The 25,839-nt window shown below is 43.9% G+C and overlaps 1 protein-coding gene across 1 annotated transcript in view; it reads left to right on the forward strand.

Annotated features, from left to right (window-relative positions):
- Positions 1 to 7,441: 7,441 nt before the first annotated feature.
- The window catches only part of HSD17B3 (hydroxysteroid 17-beta dehydrogenase 3), a 72,861-nt gene continuing 54,463 nt past the window's right edge, over positions 7,442 to 25,839 (forward strand). Inside the window, exons 1-2 of the mRNA XM_034967812.2 lie at positions 7,442 to 7,611; positions 11,081 to 11,127. Of these exons, the coding sequence (XP_034823703.2) occupies positions 7,458 to 7,611; positions 11,081 to 11,127 (201 nt within the window). The 5' untranslated portion in view covers positions 7,442 to 7,457. The remainder of the gene's footprint in view (positions 7,612 to 11,080; positions 11,128 to 25,839) is intronic.

Below are 25,839 nucleotides of genomic sequence, written 5' to 3' on the forward strand. Positions count from 1 at the left end.
AGGCCAACACTTTGAAAAAACCTTCAAAACATAAAATTGTACTTGTGCACAATCTGTATTTTGTATTTGTCAAAACTGTGTGATTCCCAATTAGAATTTCTGGTTGACATGAGATAGCTGATGTTACTAACCAGCTGACTGGAGTTAATTCTAGCCAAAAGTACGGAGAGTTGATGACTGTCTTAATCCTTACAGCTCTGTGATAGAAAAGTCTTCTGAAAATTTGACTTTTGGGGGATACTGAAAATGACTTGAGGATGGCCATTCTTGTTTTCAGGAACTCTCTAGTGATTTGGGAACCTTAGTTCAGAACAATTCTTCTAGACTGAGTTGTTCTTGCATTTTCATCTCAAACTTGGGGTACTGGCTTGAAGAGCAGGGTGGATGGGGTCACCTTGAGAGTTGAATAAGATCATCCAGTCCTTGTGCATTTTATCAAGGAAACCAACCAAGGAAGCTGCTGACATTGGGATGGCTGGACTTTCTAAAGGTGCCTTATTCTCCTGTTGTGATGGTGGAGGTGGGCAGAAGTTGTGTGATGACAGCCTCTGGAATCAGACGGCCTGGGGCCACGTCCTAGCTCTGCCAGTTTTAAAAAAACAGCTTGATCGAGGTATTATTTAAATATCTTAAAGACCAGCAATTTTAAGTGTACAGTTTAATGATTTGGGGGTTAATTTATAGAGCTGTGCAACCATCACCCCAATACAGTTTTAGAACATTTCCACGACCCCCAAAAGATTCCCCTTCCCCTGGGAAGCTGTGTACAGAGTGTATTTCAGAAAGCCTCTGCTGTTTAATCTACTCCACGGAGGCACGGAGGAGAGTCTCAGTTCCATTGCAACCTCATGAGCACTGCATGCGAGCCTGATGCTCTATTTACTAGCTTATGTGTATGTAGTATTTTACTCATTCAGTTGACATTTCTAATAATGTATGAGGTTAAACATTCCACACATTTGCATACTAGTTGTATTTCTTCATTTAATTTTCTGCCCATGTCTTTTTTTTTTTTTGAGATGGGGTCTCACTCTGTCACCTGGCTGGAGTGCAGTGGCGCGATCTCAGCTCACTGCAACCTCTGCCTCCCGTGTTCAAGCGATTCTCCTGCCTCAGCCTCCCAAGTAGTACAGGCGCCCGCCACTATGCCCGGCTAATCTTTTGTATTTTTATTAGAGACGGGGTTTCACCATTTTGGCCAGGCTGGTCTTGAACTGCTGACCTCGTGATTCGCCTGCCTCAGCCTCCCAAAGTACTGGGATTACAGGCATGAGCCACTGTGCCCGGCCAATGTTCTGCTCATGTCTGTTACTTCAAGATGTTCTTTGACCTTTGAGTTGCTCCCTTATGTCCTGCATCTAAGGCCTTGTTTGGACCCATATCAAGCTTGGTTTACTGACTTTATGTGTTTTCTCAGTGCTACCAGCTTTTCCATATTTGTTCTTGCCTCTGCTCCTCCTAGCTTTACTGTAGTGTTGTGGAGAGGGTACTCAGTGAACTTGGTTATTGCATTCTGTTCACTGTCTCCTCACCCCCTTCAATCCCAGCCCCACTGCCCCACCAAGTACATGCACACTGCACTTAACTAAGTTAATTCACCTCCTTAATCTGAAGCCTCAGACCTTTCATCCACGGGCCCTTGGAGGGCTGCAGATGTGTTTTATTTTGTCTATGCGGTGTTAACATGGTTTCGGAGTTTGTTGCTTTATATTCCAGTTGTTATTTTCATAACATTTTTTATAAAAATGGAGACATGTCTTATTAGAAACTGGATTTTTTTATCACTTAAAAAAAATCACAATTTGCCTACTAGGCCACAGTTCCACAGGACAGCTGGAGCTGGGTGGAGTGGACAGTTTCTGTTTCATGTTCTCCATGTTCCCTGTTCTCTATGTCCCACGAGTGGAGGCTCAGGGTCAGTCTCTATCCTTCACGGTGTTTGTAGTGTCATTTCCTAAAGTAGAGCTGAGAGGAAAACAAGAAAATAAAAGCTAAATCAAGAGAGATAAGATTTCAAAGACAATGAAAGAGAGTGCATTTGTCTGTGGAAGTGAACATTATACCTGCTCTGTGTCTGTAGGGAAAAGTGTAGCACAAGGCCAGGCACGGTGGCTCACGCCTGTAATCTCAGCACTTTGGGAGGCCGAGGTGGCGGATCATGAGGTCAGGAGTTTGAGATCAGCCTGGCCAACATGGTGAAACCCCGTCTCTACTAAAAATACAAAAATTAGCCAGGTGCGATGACGGGCACCTGTAATCGCAGCTACTCAGGAGGCTGAGGCAGGAGAATTGCTTGAACCCGGGAGGCAGAAGTTGCAATGAGCCGAGATCACACCACTGCACTCCAGCCTGGGCAACAGAGCAAGACTCTGTCTTGAAAAGAAAAAAAAAAAAAAAAGTACAGCACAAAGTCCCTGCCCTGTTTCATGGACTTACATCACCTGCCTTCCACCACTGGGAGCATCTGAGTTTATGATCCCTGTTTTGGAGACCCAGTTCTCAAACTGTTTTTCTCTGCTTAGCAACTATGCAGAGTTGCTAGATGTATGGTAAGAATTTTTTTTTCTGGTTACTATTTATTGAGTTTTGAAAATCATGTATTTAGAAGTTTTACATCGGCATTAATGTTATTGCTATAATAATATCAGTCATTCAGTTGCATTTCTCAAGTGGAGCAGAAAACAACAGCAAACATATGCTGGGGAAATAACATGTCTCCACGTTGAAGAATTTAATTTTTAAACGCTCCCATGTACTCTGTGTCAGGTCGGGCTGCTATAGCAAAATACCACAGACTGAGTGGTTTAAATGGCAGAATTTTGTTCTTACAGTTGTGGAGGCTGAGAAGTCCAAGATCAAGGTGGTGGCCCACTTGGTTCCTGGTGAGGGCTCTCTTGCCGGCTTATAGACAGTGGTCTGCTTGTTTGCTTGCTGTGCCCTCATGTGGTGGAGAGAGAGAGGGAGATCTCTTGTGTCTCTTCTTCTTCTTCTTTTTTTTTTTTTTTTGAGATGGAGTCTCGTTCTGTCGCCCATGCTGGGAGTGCAGTGGTGCGATCTTGGCTCACTGCAACCTCGGCCTCCTGGGTTCAAGCAATTCTCATGCCTCAGCCTCCCGAGTAGCTGGGATTACAAGCGGGCACCACCATGCCTGGCTTATTTTTGTATTTTTAGTAGAGATGGGGTTTCACCATGTTGGCCAGGCTCCTCTAGAACTCCTGACCTCAGGTGATCCACCCACCCTGGCCTCCCAAAGTGCTGGGATTACAGGTGTGAGCCATCGCACCCAGCCTTGTGTCTCTTCATTTAAGGGCATTAATCTTACCATGAAGGCCCCACCCTCATGATCTCATCACCCCCAAAAGGCTCTATCTCCAAATATCATCACACTGGGGGTTAGGCCTTCAATACATGAATTTTGGCTGGGGCCAGGGGGTAGGGGATACAAGTCATAGCATCTTGCAAATAGAAAAATACACATTTAGTTAAAAGCTTTGCTGAATTCACAGTCAGATATTGGTATGTAATTTCTCAATCTATTACATGGGGTTGGATATAGTTTTTGATGCTGAAAAGTAAAAGTGGGGAAATCTTGGTCTGTGACCAAGCACACAAATGAATTGCGGCTTACGATTCTGGTAACGGAAGTCTAAATTATCCACCATCCAAAGAATAACTGCAGGATAAAATTTGTTTGAAGTTTCCAGATAATTTACATGCAATAAATTGCACAGAGCTTAAAAGTGTACAGTCCAGTGAGTTTTGATTAAGGCATGCCCTTCCGAACACATTGCTTATCAAAATATAGAACATCTTAATCAACCAGAAAAGTTCCCTATGACCCTTCTAGCCAATCCCTTCACCTCTACCAGGCAACCAGTGTTCTGATTTTATTTTACTGAAGATTATGTTTGCCTGTTCTTTAACTGCCTATAAATAACATCCTATAGTATGTACATGTAGAAGGCAGTTTCTATAATGGATCTCAATGATCCCCGCCCACTATGTTCACTCCCTTGTGTGATCTTTTCCCTTTGAATATGGAGTGGATCTAGGAACTTGCTTCTAATGCACAGAATGCAGCTAAAGTGATGGAATGGCCCTTCCGAGATCAGATTACAAGAGTGTGGCTTCTGCCTTCTTTCTCTGTCTGATTCTTCTCACTGGCTAGATCTGATGAAGCAAGCTGCTCTTGGGAGCTGCCCTGTGAGGAGGCCCACACAGCAAGGAACAAAGGAGGAGCAACTGGATCCTGCAACAAACAAGTGACTGGGCTGCTGTTTCCCCAGGTGAGCCTGGAGATGACGGCCACCTGGCTGGACTTTATTGCCACCTGTGAAAGACCTTGAGCCAGAGGATCCAGCTGATCCATGCCTGGATTCCTGACCCACAGAAATCATGAGATAATAAATGGCATTGTTTAGGCGACTAAGTTTTGGGTTAATTTGTTATACAGAATAGATAACTAATGCAGTACTTTTCTGTGACTTCTTTTGCTTGACAAAATATGATTTATCCATGTTTTTGTGGGTAGAAGAAGAGATATTCTCAAAGAGCTTATTAAAAGCATAAAACCTATTAAGATAGTCAAAAATTTCAGTATAAGAGAAAGCAGCAATACAGAGAGGTAAATTGAGCACTGAAGCCACATAAGCCCTGCATTTGCTGGACGGGGTGATGGGGAGCTTCAGTGGTGATGGTATGGGACAGAAATGAAGGTCAGGAAGAGTCTAATAGATGAACATTCCATAAGGCCGGGGTCCCAAAAGGTTTCTACATCCTCAGGGTAACCGTAGTCCAGAAGAAACATGCTCCCGGACTACAAGGAAATGCACCTTGGCACTGAGCAGAGGAGGTGGTGGTGGGTGGAGATGGCCAGAGAACCGTCCTATGGGTTTATCAACACAGGCCAGGGTGGGGTGTCATGGCAGACCAAATTCACTTCACCTGCATGGTTTAAAAAACTATGAATTTAGCCATGAATTTAATTTTCCAAATTGGAAGTTCCTCTAGGTATCTGGTAGAAGCAAAATCACCTCCTCTACGGAGGAATACAGCTTCATCAGAAAACCTTACAGAGAAATTTCCAAGCAAAATGGGATGTGCACAGGTGAAAATTATCAAGCACACAAGGGAACAGGGCACCATGAGTGAGACCTACCAGAGAGAGGAGATAGCAACAGAAAGGCTGATGTAGGTACTGGAATTGTTAAAGCCAGATCATAAGACAATTATGCTGAGGTAAAGAAAGTCAAAATTAAAAATATCTGCACGGAGCAGAAAACCATAAGAAGAAAAGCCTCAGTTTTGCAAAAAAGAAAAGGAACTTTTAGAAACGAAGTTAAGGTCATTAAAATAAAAACCACAATGGGCTGATTTAACAATGATCAGACACACCTGAAGAGATAATCAATGACCATGAAGGACAGAGTGAGCAGGTTGAATTTCTGACTAATCAGAGTCCTGAAACCATCTCTAAATACAGAGAAGGGAAAGACCAAAAACCACATAGAAAAACGGGCAGGAGAGAGAAAATTCACAAAGAAAACAGTGAAAATAGCCCTTAGGCTTAAGAAAATCTATCCAACCTGGCTGATAAGATAATTTAAACTTAAAACAACATTGGATGCTACTTCTTACCCACTGGGTGGCAAAAGTCCCAAAGCTTGACAACATGCTTTACTGCTAAGGCAGTGGGAAAACGAACACGCTCACGCGTTGTTGGCGTGAATGCAAAATGAAGGCAAATCCGACAATATCTAGCATAAAGACGTATGAATCTATGTTCTGGCCAGCAATTCTGCTTCTAGGGTGAGCGCAAGGCTGTTGATTGCAGCACAGAGTGAGCTGAGAGTGAGCACAGGCAGAAATGAGAGAAGGCCGAGGACTGATCCTGTGGCCTCTGCAGGGAGGACTTCAGTATCCTGGCTGCCCTTGCTTCAGTTGTCACACCCACCCTCCATCCCACCCCCAGAAGGACATCTTCCCTCAGCATCCAGTGGCCTTTTAAAAGCATAATTCAGAGTATAGAACTCTGTTTCCTAAATCTGTGCAATGGCTTCTGGTTGCTCTGAAAGTCCACACTCACCCGTAGGGCATGGCTCCTCCCTCCTGCTCTGGCCTTTTCCTCCCTTACTCTCTGTGGCCAGTCCCTCTGCTGTGTTGTCCTAGTGTTTTTTTTTTTTTTGAGATGGAGTCTTGCTCTGTTGCCCAGACTGGAGTGCAGTGGCACAATCTCAGCTCACTGCAACTTCCGCCTCCCAGGTTCAAGCGATTCTCCTGCCTCAGCCTCCCAAGTAGCTAAGATTACAGGCATGCTCCACCACACCCAGCTAATTATTGTATTTTTAGTAGGTCTCAATCTCCTGGCCTTATGATCCGCCTGCCTCGGCCTCCTAAAGTGCTGGGATTACAGGCGTGAGCCACCACGCCTGGCCTGTCCTAGTTCTTATTCCTCAAATACATGGATTTTTCTCACTTCAGGCATTGTACTAGCCGTTCCATTAGCCTGGAGGGGGAAACTCATCTTTGCGGAGCTGGCTCCTTTTCATTCAAATTTCAACTAAAAATGCCACCTCTTCATGGAATTCCTTCCTGAACACCCTCTCTGAAGCATTCCCTGAGTAGCTACTCAAACACATCATTCAATAGTGCTTTTTCATAGCACTGATGTTATCTTTTGTTTTTTTTGAGACAGAATCTCACTCTGTCACCCAGGCTGGAGTGCAATGGCGTGATCTTGGCTCACTGCAACCTCCGCCTCCCAAGTTCAAGTGATTCTCCTGCCTCAGCCTCCCAAGTAGCTGGGATTACAGGTGCCCACCACCAGGCCTGGCTAATTTTTGTATTTTAAGTAGAGATGAGGTTTCACCATGTTGGCCAGGCTGGTCTTGAACTCTTGACTTCATGTGACCCGCCTGCCTTGGCTTCCCAAAATGTTGGGATTATGGGCGTGAGCCACTGCCCCATCTGATGTTATCTTATTTATCTGCTCATCATCTGTCCCTGCTACCAGAATCTAAGCTCCAAACCAGAGAGACCCTCTGTGGTCACTATTATCTTCCTAATGCCTTCAAGAGGGGACTCCACCTGGTAGGCAGTCAATACATAGTGCTAAATGTATGAATAATTGCCTTGGATTCTGCATCCTTTTTAACTTTCCCAAATTCAGGGAGAGAACTGTGGGCTGCCATTTTATATTTGTCCAGGCTTTGTTTTTTTCCCTTCATGTCCACCTTTTACTTTTTCACCAGCTCCTCCACAGTAACAAAAGCCTTATTCAAAGGCCTGTGAGTCAGAGGATGATGTAAAGAAGTTACTTTAATCTAGATGCCCCTGACTTGATGGAACACGTCCAGTGACTCCTGGAAGAAGATCTGGAGGTCTCCAGAGCAGCGTGGTCCCAGGAGGCATACACAGAGGGCCACGGCCAGGGCTGAAACAGTCTGTTCAGTGCAGCCATGGGGGACGTCCTGGAACAGTTCTTCATCCTCACAGGGCTGCTGGTGTGCCTGGCCTGCCTGGCGAAGTGCGTGAGATTCTCCAGACGTATTTTACTGAACTACTGGAAAGTTTTGCCAAAGTCTTTCTTGCAGTCAATGGGACAGTGGGCAGGTAAGGGAGTGTTCCATCTCATGTTTTTTTGCTGCTGTTGTTCCTGCTTATTACTATTATTATTATTTTTGAGACAGACACTTGCTCTGTCGCCCAGGCTGGAGTGTAATGGTGCGATCTCGGCTCACTGCAACCTCCGCTTCCCGGGTTTAAGCAATTCTCCTGCCTCAGCCTCCCAAGTAGCTGGGATTATAGGCGCCTGTCACCACACCTGGCTAATGGTGTGTGTTTTTTTTTTTTTTTTGAGACAGAGTCTCACTCTGTTGCCCGGGCTGGAGTGCAGTAGTGCGATCTCTGCTCACTGCAACCTCTGCCTCCTGGGTTCAAGCAATTCTCCTGCCTCGGCCTCCCAAGTAGCTGGGATTACAGGCACACACTACTACGGCTGGCTAATTTTTTGTATTTTAGTAGAGACAGGGTTCCCCCATGTTGGCCAGGCTGGTCTCTAACTCCTGACCTCATGATTTGCCCACTTTAGCCTCTCAAAGTGCTGAGATTACAGGCGTGAGCCACCGCACCCAGCCAACGTTTTGTATTTTTAGTAGAGACAGGGTTTCACCCTGTTGGCCAGGCTGGTCTCAAACTCTTGACCTTGTAATTCACCCGACTCGGCCTCCCCAACTGCTGGGATGACAGGCATGAGCCACCGCACCCAGCCCCTGCTTATTATTATTTATGTCTCAAAAGGGATATTGCATTTTTTCTCTTTGAGAGCAAAGAAGTAATTCCTTTGGGTAATTTTAATTGGGGGGATTAGAAAAGTGTGAGTGAAATTAGAATGGTCTGCAACACAAGCTGTAGGGCATTAGGGGAACACTAGGGCAGAAGGCTACCCAGCCCTTGCTAAGCACTTATCCTCTCAACCCCATTAGATGAGTTTTCTTCTTTTGGGAGTTTCCTGCTAATACAAATAATAAATAATGCAGAAATTTCTGCATCCTCATCTCTAGATTTACAAAAAGCCCAGGGTGCTTTCACTTTACTAAAAGGTGTTTCCAAATTTTGAAATCTAAATAATTTTAACTCATTGTATTAAAAAAAGGATCCAAGTGTTTTTAAGAAATGAAGGTGTTACAAAATCAAGGCAACGCATAACTCTGTGGAGCCATGTTTTCAGGATGGTATGGAATGGAATCTGGGTCTGGCTGGTGTCAATTAAATGCTGCCTCCCCATGGGATTTATCTACTGGAACGCCCATGCAGAACTTCAGCCCTATGACTGAAGTTAAGGTGAAGAGCATGAGGCCATGGTTTCAGCATCTCCTTGAATATCTGAAATGCTAAGGTCTTTGCAGGGCCTTATATTTCAAATTTGGACACACACACACACAAAGAATCCAATGACAAAAATGATTAAGTGACTTTAGAGATATTATCTAGGCAAAATAGGAAAGATTCTAATATCCTTATAGGGCTGCCAGATAAAATACAGGATACCCAGTTAAATTTAAATTTCAGAAAAAAAGGAATACTTTTTTAGTATAACTCACATATGGCATGAGACATGTATTAAACAATTCATAATTTACCTTAATTTCAAATTTAAGTGGGCATTCTGTATCCTTATTTGCTAAACCTGGCAACCTTAAAAACTTAGCAATGGAAATTAAAAAAATTACCGTGTGAGAAATTGTTTGGGATGACAAATGGATTTTTGACTTCTGCGTCTTATATTTGCTGTGTGTGTGTGTGTGTGTGTGTGTGTGTGTGTGTGTGTGTGTGTGTGTGTGTGTGTCCTCTTGGGGTATTATGCTGTCAGGAGTGAACTTGCTTGAACTTGCTCAGCAGCTTGACCTGAGTGTTCTGGATTTAAATACCACACTCCACACAGATTCAGATGCCCATGTGTGGGTGGATGTAGCACTCTGCACAGCTGCTGTCGTTTGTGTAGGGAAAGCCCTTCTAAAAACCTACATTCTAAAAGAAGTTCAAATGGGGACAGAGACTAAGAGCATTTGGTGACTCAAAGGAAAAACATGATCTTAACCTGTTTTTATGAGTCAAGATGGATGGAGTTACCTCTAGCAGGAGTAAAATATGTTTGGGCAGAGGCAGATATCAGGGAGATAATATATTTCAAGTAGAGGACAAAAAAGAAACCCAAGAACTAGAGGCTAAATTTTTAATTCCTCAGATAGAGTACCCTGAGCTCTGTGCTGGATTTCCTAATTCTTTTCTTAGTGTATATTCATAGACTCAGGGCCCCAAAGTCAGACAGCCTGGGTTCAAATCCTTGTGTCATCATTTTTAGCAGTGTGACCTTAATCAAGTTACGAACTTTTTCCCCTTGGCTTCCTCATTTATAAACTAAGGATAATGATGGTCCCTGCATTTTAGGTTTGTTTTGAACATTAAATGAGATGATGCATCTAAAACACTAGAAGCAGTACATGGCAAGAAGTAAGTGTGTGACCGTTATCCGTCGTTATTATTGATGGTATCATCTTGCCTGTAGTGCAGGCCCTGTATTGGGTGAATTGAAGATTCCCCACAGGGAGGGGAAGGTAAGGCCCAAGATGCCCTGAGCATAGTTCCTCCACCCAGAGCTGCAGACGGTGTGCATGGAGCCTCTTAGAAGTTCCTAAACAAACAGACACATCATTAGTAATTATTAAAGCCAGTGTGGTCCGTGAGGCTTGTACAGCTTGGCCTGCACTCACTCTCAGGTGAGCTAAATGTACCTTTTGTTCACACTTTTTGAAAGCATGCCCTTTAATTGTTGTTGCAAGGGTAAATTGTAAGTTTTACGATATACCGAATTGTAGTGAATTTTGAAATTGTGACGTTCTCACGAATGAAGCGTATACTAGAGCTCAATCATTAAATATGTCTGTAATGTTGATATGAAAGGACTAGCAGACCTATTTGACTGTTGTATATTAACAGATAGTTCTATTGAGTACAAATTCTTCAGGTTTCTTCATTTCACTGCATTTTCTTTTTGCATTTTGGTATTTTCCTCTTTGCTAAATTCCCTACCTTCCATAGGCCTTTAATTGCTGCTGTGGGGTGGGGGTGAGAAGTGGGCAGAGCTCCACTTTTAGGAGGAACCTTGAAATGTCCTTACAGTGACAGATGGGTGCCTGGGCAGAGAGATAATGGGGAACACTGCCTGCCCTTGTGGGGTGAAGGCTCACAATATCTGCATCCTCATGGGGCCTGCAGGAAATGTTCCCTGGCTGCGGATCTGTTTCATTTTGGAACATGTTTTCCACAGTCTCGCCAATCCCTCCAAAACACCAACTAACCAACCAACCAATCAACCAACCAACCAACCCACCCACCACCAAACAATCCTTTCACCTGAATGTTTAGTGAGGGGCTTCAAGGGCGTGGGCTGGAGAGCAAAGGGATGAACCTTTGGAGTACTGACTGTCCTGGAGACTAGGCTTGCGAGAAAACGTGGCCAGTGAGAAAGAGAAGTTTAAAGATGAATTCTGTCTTTTAAAAGCATTCTTGCTTTTCACAGTGATCACTGGAGCAGGCGATGGAATTGGGAAAGCGTACTCGTTCGAGGTAAGCTATCTTCCTGGGGACTTTCTCCTCCCTTGTATTGAACAATCACAGTCCTGAGACACCCACCCCAACACTAGATTTTTGAATATAAAAGCAGTATGCATTCATTTAAAGGAGAAAATATACTCTATGGAAAAGCAAACAAAAATAATAATCTCACTCCCTGGATCTCTTTTTTTAAACACAATGATATTCAAAGGTGACAGTACCTTGCCTTAGGGATTGTTTTGGGAATTTGTGGGGCATTGGTATTTTCTAGTGTAATTGTGCCATATCAGCTTATATACTTTAATTTTTTCAAAACATTATAAACTACTTTCCTTTTATTTATTATTTACATTAAGCTAGGGCATATATTGATTTTTTAAAAGTCACTTGCTTAGGCAAAACATATTATCAGTGACTTTCATTTCAAGGACATTAATGGCATTATAACATATTCTATAAAAAGAAGGTCTAATAGAACTGAGAGTCACTAGAATACAATTAGTATTTTTGAGTATTTGCTTCCACGCTTATTTCTCTGTAGATAGATAAGTAGATAATTATACTTTAAAAAATGCATTTATAACATATGTGGTTTTATATGCTATTATAATTATAAATTTCACATTTTTATTAATGAAACATTGTTTCCTAGAATTCCTATGTATTTTATTTCTTCCTTATGCCTATTACACTGATGTCTAGAACCATGTCAAATACAATAGAAGAATAGAAAGAATTCTAGAAACTGTAAGAGGAAAGCTGTTTAAAAATCAATAACACCAGCTGGGCACGGTGGCTCACTCCTGTAATCCCAGCACTTTGGGAGGCCGAGGCAGGTGGATCACCTGAGGTCAGGAGTTCGAGACCAGCCTGGCCAACATGGTGAAACCTCATCTCTACTTAAAATACAAAAATTAGCAGGGCGTGTTGGCAGGTGCCTGTAATCCCAGCTACTTGGGAGGCTGAGGCAGGAGAATCTCTTGAACCTGGGAGGCAGAGGTTGCAGTGAGCTGAGATCGCACCATTGCATGCCAGCCTGGGCAATAGAGCAAGACTTTGTCTCCAAAAAAAAAAAAAAAAAAAAAAAAAAGAAATCAATAACACCTTAAAAATATAATGAAAAGCTTTTCCATTTGCAATAGAAAAATAAGTAATCCTAGAAATACAGTTAACATAAAATTTGTAGGTCTTTTTCAAGAAAACTGTAAAATTCCATTGAGAAATATAAGAGATATTCCAAATGAGAGAAAAAAATACCACATTCTTGAAGAGAAAGATATTTGAAACCTAACAGTTTCTCCTAAATTTATCTCAAATCCCAGATTATACATACCATTATTTTTTAAATGTTACATTAGTTGTGAGCATTTTCTTATGTCAAAACTGTGGGTTTTTTTTTTTTTTTGAGACAGGGTCTTGCTCTGTTGCCCAGGCTGGAATGCAGTGGTACAAACACTGCTTACTGCAGCCTTGACCTCCTGGGCTCAAGCAATCCTCCCACCTCAGCCTCCCGAAGCAATGTGTCCTCCTGGAACTACAGGCTCATGTATTTTTTGTAGAGACAGGGTTTCACTGTTCCTCTGTTGTCCAGGCTGGTCTTGAACTCCTGAGCTCAAGTTATCTGCCTGCTTTGGCCTCCCATAGTGCTGGGATTACAGGCATGAGCCACTGCAGCCTGCCGAAAACCCTGATTTTTAAATGGCAACATAATATTCCATCAAATGGATGGTCCATAATTTAACCATTTTCTTGGTAAAAATTTTAGTTTTTTTCTGAATTTTTCTTCATTTTATATAAAATTGGGAGTAAATACAGAAACTTTTCTGCTTATATCCAATTATTTTGGGAGCTATTTTCCTTGAGGTGGTCTTGCTGGGTTAGAGGTTGTGAATATACGTAAGGTTCCAGTGCTTTCCACTATGTTATAGTAATTACACCCATTTCTGAGACAGATGTGGTCTTCATCAGCTTGAGCTGCAGAATGAATTCCATAAGCTGAGTGGCCTAAGCAAGCATGTATTTCTTATGGTTCTGGAGGCTGGGAAGTCCAAGAGCGAGGTGCCAGCAGATCTGATGTCTGGCAAGGGCTCTCTTCTTGGTTTGCAGACAATTGTCTTCTTGATGTAGCTTCACACGGCAGAGAGCAGAGAGAGGGGAAGCAAGCTCTCTGATGTTTCTTCTTCTTTTACTTTTTGGAGACAGGTTCTTGCTCTGTTGCTCAGGCTGGAGTGCAGTGGTGCAAACAGCCCACTGCAGCCTCAACCTCCTGGGCTCAAGTGATACTCCCACTCAGCCTCCTGAGTATCAGGGACTACGGGCGTGTGCCATCACGCCTGGCTAATTTTTAAATTTTTTGTACTGACAGGGTTTCACCATGTTGCCCAGGCTGGTCTTGAACTCCTGGGCTCAAGTGATCTGCCTGCCTTGGCCTCCCAAAGTACTGGGATTACAGACATGAGCCACCATGCCTGGCCTGGTGTTTCTTCCCATAAGGACATTAATCTCATCGTGAAGGCCCCACTCTTATGACCTGATTACCTCCTGAAAGCCTTACCTCCAAGTGTCATCTCATTGGGGGTTAGGATTTCAGCATATGAATTTTGGGGGGCCACAAAACATTCGGTTCATATGAAAAATGTATTCAACTACAGTACAGTACCCATGCCTTTTCTTGTCCCAGACGGCTTGCATCATAACAAAGCCATCTTATGTGAAACAGCAGTGCAAGACATCTGGGATGCACTTGCTAGAAACTTGGTGGATGTTAACAAACCTCAAGCATGTCAGTTAAAAAAGCTCCTCGTGGGCTGGGCGCAGTGGCTCATGCCTGTAATCCCAGCACTTCGGGAGGCCGAGGAGGGTGGATCACCTGAGGTCAGGAGTTCCAGACCAGCCTGGCCAACATGGCGAAACTCCGTCCCTACTTACAATACAAAAATTAGCTGGGTGTGGTGGTGGGTGCTTGTAATCCCAGCTACTTGGCAGGCTGAGGCAGGAGAATTGCTTGAACCCAGGAGGTGGAGGTTGCAGTGAGCTGAGATTGTGCCATTGCACTCCAGCCTGGGGCACAAGAGTGAGACTTCGTCTGAAAAAAAAAAAAAACAACCAAAAACAAACCAAAAAACTCCTTGTGGCCTGGTGTGGTGGCTCACGCCTGTAATCCCAACACTTTGGGAGGCCGAGGTGGGCAGATCATGAGGTCAGGAGTTCCAGACCAGCCTGACCAACGTAGTGAAACCCCGTCTCTACTAAAAATACAAAAATTAGCCAGGCGTGGTGGTGCTTACCTGTAATCCCAGCTACTCAGGAGGCTGAGGCAGGAGAATTGCTTGAACCCAGGAGGTGAAGGTTGCAGTGGGCCGAGATTGCGCCACTGCATACCAGCCTGGCGACAGAGCGAGACACCATCTCAAAAAAAAAAAAAAAAAAAAGCTCCTCGTGTCTGACCCCCGTCCTTCATCTGCTGCTGATGATTTTTTGACACTGACCCTTCTATCTCAACTGTTTATTTTTAAGATAAGGAGTTCTTTGCTTTTATTCTAATTCATGTATAGCAACTTACTGGTGAACAGGAGTGGCTGACACTCGGTAGATGAGTGGTCATATTTGAGTGTTGAATTTGGAGAGACCACCCAGCGGTCACTTTTCAAAACAATGTGTCTTCCATTCCCCCAAATCAGAAGGAAAATGTTTCTAGCTATTTGCATTAAAACTATATCACCTTTTATATAACAATTTCTCACCCTGGACCAGGTTTTGGAAAGACCTAATATGTCAACCAAAAGGTTCTTCACCTTACCTCTAAGTTCCCTGGATTGCCAAGCAATTCTTCACGATTCTCCAGAATCTTTTCTCAAGTTCATGCTGACCTGACCTTCCTGTGGTCCCTTGCTATTGCAAGACTCAGACACTCTTCTTTCTGCTTAGGGGAGACCCCATGTGGAAGCTGTCCTTAGCCATTCATTTCTTTATTGTTTCACAAAGCAATGGCCCTGGGGGTCAGGAGCTGTGGGTTCCAGTCTTCACCATGATGCTGTCTGGAGATTTTGGACAAGTTACACATCCATTCTGCGCTTCTGGGTCTTTGCCAACTTTGTGTTCTGTCCTTCATGAATTCTTGCTTTGTACTTCTCCTTGTGGACTTTTTTCCTCTTTGCCTTTTTATTTAATTTTTTTTTTTTGTAGAGATGAGGTCTCACTTTGTTGCCAAGCTGTTCTCAAATTCCTAAGCTTAAGCAATCCTCTTGCCTTGGCCTCCCAAAGTGCTGGGATTATAGGCGTGAGCCACTGTGCCCAGCCTCTTTATGTTCTTTACTGAGGCTGTGTTAAACAATTTTCTGGGCTCCCGGCCTCTCCTTCATGTAGGCTTTTCTCCCTTCCAGAGATCCTGTTCTCTCCCTGCTAACTGCTGCTCCAAGGAGTGCAGCTGAGCCTGAGATGCTGTGGACTGCAATGGGTAAAAGCCTGAGGTTGGGAATTGATCAGATGTGTGTCAAAGCCTCTCTCCAAGGCTCACTGGCTGAATTTCCACATCAGTGAGCTGGAGGTGATAACAGTCTCACCTAGGTTTTTGTAAGGGTTAAATAGGATGAGACAGGCAAAATGGTTTGCTCAGAGTAAGCTTTCCAAGGTTAGGTTTTGTTCTCATTGGATATTTAAACTGTGATTCCTTTCACATATATGGCTTTTTTTATTTTTTGAGAATGTATTAGTCATGGTTCTCGAGAGAAACAGAATCAATAGGGTGTGTGTCACACACACACATACGCAGACACACAGACACATAGAGACAGCTGGGAGTGGGGTCGGGGGAGGAAGGGAGAGAAAGAGAGTGGGGAGGAAGGGAGAGGGAAGGAGACAGAGAGAGAAGAGTGGGAGAGGAAGGGAGGGAGAGGGAGAGGAGAGAAAGGTTGATTTATTTGAAGGAATTGACACACATGGTTATGGAGGCTGGTGTGTCCCAAATCTGCAGTGTAGGCTGGCAGGTTGGAGACCCAAGAAGAGGCAAAGCTGCAGTTCAAGTCCACAGGCCATCTATCAGGTGACAGAATTCCCTGTTCCTCCAGGAAGGTCAATCTTGTTTTCTTAAGGCCCTCAGCTGACGAGACAAGGCCCACCCTCCTTATGGAGTGTAATATGCTTTACTCAAAGTCTACTAATTTAGATGTTAATCTCATATAAAGATAGCTTTACAGAAACATAATAATGTTTGACTGAGTAGCTGGGTATCATGACCTAGTCAAGTTGACACACAATGTTCACCACCACAGAGAAGAAGAATATCTTGTATTTACCAGTATTTTCTCTTCCTGTTGCTCTTTCTTTCTTCCCAATGTCCCAAGATTCCTTTTTAAGTCACTTTATTTCTGTTTATAGAATTTCCTTTAGCTATTATTTTAGGGTTGGTCTGCAGGCAACAAATTATCTTAGTTTTTCTTCATTCGAGAATGGCTTCATTTCCCCTTCATTCCTAAAAGATAGTTTTGCTAGAAACAGGATTTACAGTTGACAGTCCTTTTCTTTCAGCACTTGGCACTTCCTTCTGGCCTCTGTGGCTTCTGATGAGAAATCTGATATTATTTGAATTGCTTTTCCCCAATAAACAGGGGAGTGTTTCTCTCTTGGCTTTCAAAATTTTTTCTTTGTCTTTATTTTTCAAAAGTTTAAATACAATGATTCTTGGCATGGATTTCTTTGGTTTTACCCGTTTGGGGTTTACTCAGCCTCTTGAATCTGTAGGTTTACATCTTTTCACAAATTTGGGCCCGGCGCGGTGGCTCCTGCCTGTAATCCCAGCATTTTGGGAGGCTGAGGCGGATGGATCACCTGAGGTCAGGAGTTCAAGACCACCCTGGCCAACATGGTGAAACCCTGTCTCTACTGAAAATACAAAAATTAGCTGGGCATGATGGTGGGCACCTGTAATCCCAGCTACTTGGGAGGCTGAGGCAGAACTGCTTGAATCCAGGAGGAAAAGATTGTGCCATTGCACTCCAGCTTAGGTGACAAGAGTGAGACTCCATCTCAAAAAAAAAAAAATAAATAAATAAAAACAAATTTCAAAAACTTTCATCCATTATTTATTCAAATACTTTTTCAGCCCTGCCCTCTTCTCTCCTTGTAACACTCCAATGGACATGAATATTAGACCTTTTTATAGTTCAATGGGCCCTTGAGATTCTGTTCAATTTTTTCAGTGTATTTTTTCTCTGTTGCTTATATTGGGTAATTTCTTTTTTTTTAATCTTCAAGTTCATTGATTCTTTTCTTAGTCCCACTCTTTCTGCTACTGAGCCCATCCATCAAGGTTTTAACTTTAGTGATTATATTTTTCAGTTCAAGTATTTTCATGTGGTTCTTCCTTACATCTTCTATTTCTTTGCAGAGATTTTTCTATTTTTGCCATTTGTTTTGTGTGTTTATAATGGTTTATTGAACTTTTTTTTTTTCTTTTTTTGAGATGGAGTCTCACTCTGTCACCTAGGCTGGAGTGCAATGGTGCAATCTTGGTTTACTGCAACCTCTGCCTCCCGGGTTCAAGTGATTCTCCTGCCTCAGCCTCCCAAGTAGCTGGGATTACAGGTGCCCACCACCACGCCCAGCTAATTTTTGTATTTTTAATAGAGACGGGGTTTCACCTCGTTGGCCAGGCTGGTCTCAAACTCCTGATCTCAAGTGATCCGCTTGCTGTGGCATCCCAAAGTGCTGGGATTACAGGCATGAGCCACATCACCCAGCCTATTGAAGCATTTTTATGCTCCAAACCTTGTCAGATAATTCTAATGTCTGTGTCATCTCTATGTTGGCATCTGTTGTTAGTATTTTCTCATTCAGATTAAGATCTTGGTTCTTTGAATGATGGGTGGCTTTTGACTGAATCCTCGACATTTTGGTTTTACGTTATGGGACTCTGGATCTTATTTAAATCTTTGGTTTATATTGGTCCATATTGACATTGCTGTGGGAGGGAGAGGAGGGGGAACTGACTAGTTTCTACCAGGTGGAGTGGGGGCTCAATTCTCCACTTGTGGAGAGCTGCCTACTTCTTACTATTGGGTGGGGGTGGGGTTCTGGCTTCTTCCTGGGCCTCTGCTGATACCACTCTGGCTGGGAGGGGCAGAAACACCTCTTTACTGCTCTCCACAAGGCCTCCGATGACACTTGGGAGAGGTGGCCTTGTTCCACTGGGCAGTGGTGAAAGTCCTGGCTCTCCATGAGGCCTCCTCTGTTGTCATCCCTGGCAAAGGAAGAGGACAAAGAGGGGAAGAGGTGCCTTGTTACTGCCAGGTGGGGGTGGAATTCAGATCTCCACAGACATTCGTGGGGATGGTGGCAGCTGCGATGAAAGTCCCAGGATCCTTGCTACAGAGCCTCACCAGCGTGGAAGACCCAGCTCCCCACCCAGCCTTTACTGGCAGGGGTGTGGGTGGGGTCATAGTTTTTCCCAAGGTGTTTGCTTGGAGTACACAGTTGCTGTCTAAATGTTTTCTGTCTCACTAGACATCCCCTTTTCTGGTCCTCTAGTTAGAGAGGGCAGGCTTTTGTTGAGACTTTTTTTTTTTGAGACAGAGTTTCGTTCTTTTGCCTGGTCTCACTCTGTCACACAAGCTGGAGTGCAGTGGCGCGATCTCGGCTTACTGCAAACTTTGCCTTCTGGTTTCAAGTGATTCTCTTGCCTCAGCCTCCCGAGTAGCTGGGATTACAGGCACCCGCCACCATGCCTGGCTAATTTTTGTATTTTTAGTAGAGATGGGGTTTCACCATGTTGGCCAGGCTGGTCTCAAACTCCTGACCTCAGGTGATCCACCTGCCTTGGCATCCGAAAGTGCTGGGATTACAGGTGTGAGCCACTGTGCCCAGCGAGACTTTTTAATAACTGCATCTGTTGGCATTTCTGAACTGCCAGTTTCTCCAGCAATGTCTGGGATATGTGGGGAAAAAAAAAAAAAAAAAAGCCCAGGAAATACCACAGTGCCCTTCCTCGGGTTCCGAGGCCCCTAAATGAACCTCTTCTCACATCTGGAGTCTTCTTCTCTTTGTTTTATGTATTGTGTCCAGGTTTTTTTTGATGGACTTAATGGTGGGAATAGGGAAAGCACTTCTCCTCCGCCCTTCCAGAAGCTTATTCTTCACTGCATTTAACTGAATCTGCATTTACATTTAGAGTGGCAGGAGAGGCTTTGCTTCCTGTGAAAAGAATTTCAAGCATTACTTGAGGCAGGTGGGAAAAAATTGTGGAGAGGGATGGGCCTGGGGTGGAGGGAGGAAGAGAGTGGGCCCACTCTTCCATACCTCTGAAGCCACTGCTCACCCTATTTTTCACACCATTTCCACTCCTGTAGCACCTGAATTCAAGCCCTTTCTTTTATTCTTGGCCACACAGAGGAAGCCCTGTTTTTCCTGGCATTCCCACTACCCGCTGTAGATTAGCAGCTACAAGCACCTTCCTTGACCCAGGCCCCAATATACAGGAGAAGGAAAACAAGGCCCATTCATCCCACGGCAGCCGTTCTGCATCAGGATGGGGCACCGGCAGTGAATTCTGGGAAAGGGAGGCTTTTGCAGCTTAACTTTCTGAAAAGGGGGTGGCAAAACCTGTGTATGGAGCCTGTCAGCCTGGACATTCTGGAAATAAGATTGAGTCCTGTTCAAGCAGACAAAGGGAACAATGCCAGCCCAGACAACCAAGTGTTCTTGGGTGCCCCCCTCTTGGCCCAGACCACTTCACATGTAACCTCTAAAAGGCCTGTGGCTCTTGAGAGAAACAAGCCCACCAGGCAAAGAGCATCCTTTGTGCTGAAAATGCAAATGGCCTTTCATTTATTGGGCAATCTCCTCTTCAGGAGGCTGATGAAGTGAATTGGGAGACAAAGGTGCTTAATTCTTTAGCCATCCTGTTGATGGATTCCAAGACTCAAAAATGGAGGCTAGAGGTGGGGGTAGGGAATTTTCCATGGAGAGAACAAGAGAGAAGACTTGGGGATGTCATTGGCAGGGGTCAGTCTTGAAATAGGACTGTCCTTGGTTTAGTGTTCTTTTTAAAATGAAAAAACATTTTTAATGGACTTTATTTTTTAGAGCAATTATAGGTTCACAGAAAAATTGAGCAGATGGTATAGAGGTTTCCCATAAGCCTTCTGCCCCCACACACGCAGTCTCCCCCATTACCCACTTCCATACACACACACATACACACACACATACACACACACCAGGAAATCAACTGTTTAAAGAAACAATTGATGCAGCATCTAGTGACTGCTTATCTTTTTTTTTTCTGTTTTTGTTTTTTTTTAGAGATAGGGTCTTGCTCTGTCATCCAGGCTGGAGTGCAGTGGTGGGATCACGGCTCATTGCATTCTTGACCTCCTGGGCTCAAGTGACCCTCTCACCTCAGCCTCCTGAGCAGCTGGGACTACAGGCTGTGCCACCATGCTCGGCTAATTTTAAAATTTTTTTTTTTTTGAGATGGAGTCTTGCTCAGTCGCCCAGGCTGGAGTGCAGTGGCACGATTTCGGCTCATTGCGAGCTCCGCCTCCCGGGTTCATGCCATTCTCCTGCCTCAGCCTCCTGAGTAGCTGGGACTACAGGCGCCCACCATCATGCCTGGCTAATTTTTTTTGTATTTTTAGTAGAGACGGGGTTTCAACATGTTAGCCAGGATGGTCTCGATCTCCTGACCTTGTGATCCTGCGGCCTGGGCCTCCCAAAATGCTGGGATTACACACATGAGCCACTGAACCTGGCCTAATTTTTTAATTTTAATTTTTGTAGAGATGGTGGTGGTGGGGGGGGTGTCTTGCTGTGTTGCCTGGGTTGGTCTTGAACTCCTGGCCTCAAGTGATCCTCCTGCCTCGGCCTCCCAAGGCTCTAGGATTACAGAAATGAGCCATCTCACTTGGCTTAATTGCTTGTCTTTTTAATGGAGTGAAACCTCACTGTGGAGATTGCAGGTTGGGGGGAACTTGTGACAATACCTTTGTGGTGTTAACACCTTCAGCTCTCCAGAGTCATGGCTGAAAATCACCTGTGAGAGTGAATATAATTGACTTTTTAAAACTTCAGTATCGATGGTGTCATATACATGTGGGTCAGTTTTTTAATCTTGAACAGCTTTTTGAGATATAATTTATATACCATAAAATTCACCCAAGTGTACACTTCAGTAATTTTTAGGAAATTAACCGAGTTGTTTATCATCACCACCATCCAGTTTTGGAACATTTCCATCACTCGAGTAAGATCAGGTACACCTGGTTGCTATTAATCCTGCATTCCTATCCCTAGCCCTAGGCTGCCACTGATCTTTTCTAGACATTTCATATGAAGGTCACCATACAACATGCCGTTCTCCGTGACTGTTTTCTTCCACTTAGCATATTGTTTTGGAGGTTCATCCATATTGCAGCATGTGTCAATAGCTCTTTAATTTTTACTGCAGAATAATATCCCACTGTATGGATATACTCCATTTTGTTTATTCATTTTCCAGTTGACAACTGTTGGAGTTGTTTCCATTTTTTTTTTGGCTATTATGAATAATGCTGCTGTGAATATTGACACTTGAGTTTTTGTGTGGACACTTTTCTCTTTCCTTTGGGTAGATTACCTAGCAGTGGAGTCTCTGGGTTGCAAGGTAAAGTTGTCTTTTTAAAAAATTTCATTTATTTATTTATTTATTTATTTAGAGACGGAGTCTCGCTCTGTTGCCCGGGCTGGAGTGCAGTGGTGTGATCTCAGCTCACTGCAACCTCTGCCTCCCGGGTTCAAGTGATTGTCCTGCCTCAGCCTCCCTGGTAGCTGGGACTACAGGCGTGTGCCACCACGCCCGGCTAATTTTTTGTATTTTTAGTAGAGATGGGGTTTCCCTGTGTTAGCCAGGATGATCTTGATCTCCTGACCTCGTGATCCGCCTGCCTCGGCCTCCCAAAGTGCTGGCATTACAGGCGTGAGCCACCACGCCTGGCCAGTAAAGTTATCATTAAGGTCGGCTGGCGGCAGTCACATTTCTGCAGCAGTTGGGTAGCAGCTGGAGCACCCTTGTCTGCTCCACCCAGTGGCTGTGTGTGTCGGTGTGTTCGGTCTCACCTGCCTGCCCCTGTGGGTCCAGTGTCTGCCTGGGAGGCTGACCTGCACCACTGGGCTCCCTTGGCCTCTGGTTTCAGCTGGGTTGGCCAGTGGGGAACACTGGCAACAGGTAGGAGGGAGAGTAAAGCGGGAGACTGTGCTGTCTCCCTGGTTGTGGAGGGCAGCTTGTGTCTTCTGCTGAAGGTCACAACCCCTGTTGGGTGGACGTCTCTACACAGTTCTTTCTCCAACACTTTCAGGCCCCTGGTTGTTACAGGAAAGGGGTCCTGATCCAGACCCCAAGAGAGTGTTCTCGGACCTCATCAAAGAAAGAATTCAGGGCAAGTCCATAAAGTGAAAGCAAGATTATTACGAAAGTAAAGGAATAAAAGAAGGGCTACTCCATAGACAGAGCAGCCCTGAGGGCTGCTGGTTGCCCACTTTTATGGTTATTTCTTGATGATATGCTAAACAAGGGGTGGATTATTCATGCCTCCCTTTTTTAGACCATATAAGGTAACTTTCTGATTTTGCCATAGCATCTGTAAACTGATATGGTGCTGGTGGGGGTGTAGCAGTTAGGATGACCAGAGGTCACGGTCATCCTGCCATCTTGTTTTTTTTTTTTTTTTTTTTTTTTTTTTGAGACACGGTCTCCCTCTGTGGCCCAGGCTGGAGTGCAGTGGCACAATCTTGGCTCACTGCAGCCTCTGCCTCCTGGGTTCAAGCAATTTTCCTGCCTCAGCCTCCTGAGTAGCTGGGATTACAGGCATGTGCCACCATGCATGGCTAAATTTTTGTATTTTTAGTAGAGATGGGGTTTCACCATATTGGCTGGGTTGGTATTGAACTCCTGACCTCAAGTGATCCACCTGTCTCGGCCTCCCAATGTGCTAGGATCACAGGCGTGGGCCACTATGCCCAGCCAGTTATGGTGGGTGGGTGGGTGTTAGCTAGCTTCTTCACTGCAATCTGTTTTTTTTTTCCTTTGAGACAGAGTCTCACTCTGTCACCTAGGCTAGAGCGCAGTGGTGTGATCTTGGCTCACTGCAACCTCCGCCTCCCGGGTTAAAGTGATTCTCCTGCCTCAGCCTCCTGAGTAGCTGGAATTACAGGCACCCACTAGCACACCTGGCTAATTTTTGTAGTTTTAGTAGAGATGGAGTTTTGCCATGTTGGCCAGGCTGGTCTTGAACTCCTGACCTCAGGTGATCTGCCTGCCTTGGCCTCCCAAAGTGCTGGGATTACAGGCATGAGCCACTGCACCTGGCCCCAACCTGTTTTATCAGCAAGGTCTTTATGACCTGTATCTTGGGTTGACCTCCTATCTCACCTTGTGACTTAGAATGCCTTAACCACCTGGGAGTGCAGCCAAGTAAGTCTCAGCCTCATTTTACTCAGCTCCTACTTAAGATGGAGTAGCTCTGGTTCAAACGCCTCTGACATTTTTCCCCTCCCTTTCATAAGAGAACCCTTAATCCTAAAGGTTGCAGAGGGATGAAAATCCATCTTTTGTAACTTCTTCAGGCTGAATAGGGGCAATGATATTCCTGCTTAACTATTAGGGTCTCTTGTATTCAGAGTAGAGAGGAGCTCAGTGAGAAGGCATCAATATTGTGAGGGTCATTCATAACTCCAAGTTCCAACAAAAGGTGGTATCTGGAAGATTAGTAAGTGTCCAATTTAAGAAAACGGTGAGAAAACTTGTCTTGCATTCCTACACAAAGAGTACAACTGCAATATATTCCACAACAGCAAAGCAAAATAAGTAGAATTATCCCAAGTAAACTAAATTAGAAGGCTTTCCATGAAGTGAGAAACTGTTGGAACCAAGCTGATATGGGGTTGCTAGCTGATTCCAATTGTGCCCAGAATTAGAAGACTGATTCAGATTTTTATATTACCCATTCCTCTTATTTCTTCTGAACAGCAGTCAGAGATCACCGATTGGTTCACTGGAATAAACAGGTTAGTCTAAATTGCAGAAACAAACTTAAAAACAGCTGATGAGACTAGAATTTGATACACGTGTACCATAGTTCTTGAAACATAATATTTTTCTCTCCATTTTCCCATTTTTAGTAAAGACAAATCATGGTAAGACTGATTTGCTTCATTATACTTGGCCTGATTATTTGTATAAAGTAAAACAAGAATAATTATTTTTCACATTAGCTTTTTTTAAAAATTGGCTTCAGCTGGGTGTAGTGGCTCACGCCTGTAATCCCAACACTTAGGGAGGCTGAGGCAGGCAGATCACTTGAGATGAGGAGCTCAAGACCAGCCTGGCCAACATGGTGAAACCCCGTCTCTACTAAAAATACAAAAATTAGCCAGGCGTGGTTGTGGGTGCCTGTAATCCCAGCTACTCGGGAGGCTGAGGCAGGAAAATTGCTTGAACTGAGGAGGTAGAGGTTGCAGTGAGCTGAGATTGCGCCACTGCACTCCAGCCTGGTCGACAGAGCGAGACTCCGTTTCAAAAAAAAAAAAAAAATTGGCTTTGATGAAACTCTGTTCCATAAAAGGAATCTTGATAAGACTTTTTAGAGCTGAACCCTGTCATGGGTTTGTACCCTCAAATACCTACGAGTTGAGTAAATTCCTCCCCTCTTGGGGGTCCCAAGATAACTTGGGGCTTCTGGACCTGTTAGAAAGTGACATTCTTTACTTACTATGGGTCAGAAACCTTGTACTGGCACTGCGTAGGCAAGGTATGAGGCCAGTTTCTCAACGGACTCTTACTGGCTTTACAAGTCAAGTATGATTCCTTAAAGGAAAGCACACCATTCCAGTTAAAGCCTTGGTAAAATAACCAGTTTCTCTAATTGTGTCCATTTGCAAAAGAAAACAGATTCTTTTTGCACTTATGCAAATAGCTATATTGTCATTAAATTAAGAATACTCGCAACTAGTTTTCAAATTCTGGAGAAATCAGGTAGAGAGAAACAAATGTGCTCCAAATGTTGTTCACAGTAGTATACTTTACTCAATTGTTAAAAGCTTTAAATAGCTCAAAAGAAAAGTTTTCTTGACTCTGAAAAACAAAACAGTAACATTTTAAGCAAAAAGTTTAAAAAGATTACTTTAGTCTTTTTTTTTTTTTTTTTTTTTTTTGAGATGGAGTCTCACTTTGTCACCCAGGCTGGAGTGCAGTGGCATGATCTCAGCTCACTGCAACCTCCCAGGTTCAAGCAATTCTCCTGCCTCAGCCTCCTGAGTAGCTAGGACTACAGGCACCTGCCACCATGCTCAGCTAATTTTCTTTTGTATTTTCAGTAGAGATGGGGTTTCACCATATTGGCTAGGCTGGTCTGGAATTTCTTGTGATCCACCTGCCTTGGACTCCTAAAGTTCTGGGATTAACAGGCAGGAGCCACTGCACCAGCCACTTTAGACTTTTATTGGTTCAGTCAATTCAGGTTAACTGCTGTTCTGCTTGATATTCATGAACATTTCAGCTCTTCACGAGAGTCCTGAAAGTTTTTTCCTCTATTCTAATGTCACAATTTCCAAAGTTATCAGAAACCTGCATTTAAGAGCATTTGTTAGAGCTCTATAACTAGTTATAAACCATCTTCCAAAGAGGACCAAAACAAGACAACAATTTTTTTTGTGGATGACAAAAAGTTTTAGGACAGCCACAGTAAAAAACATGAT

Source organism: Pan paniscus, chromosome 11 (genome assembly GCF_029289425.2).
Source record: "Pan paniscus chromosome 11, NHGRI_mPanPan1-v2.0_pri, whole genome shotgun sequence".
NCBI lineage: Eukaryota > Metazoa > Chordata > Mammalia > Primates > Hominidae > Pan > Pan paniscus.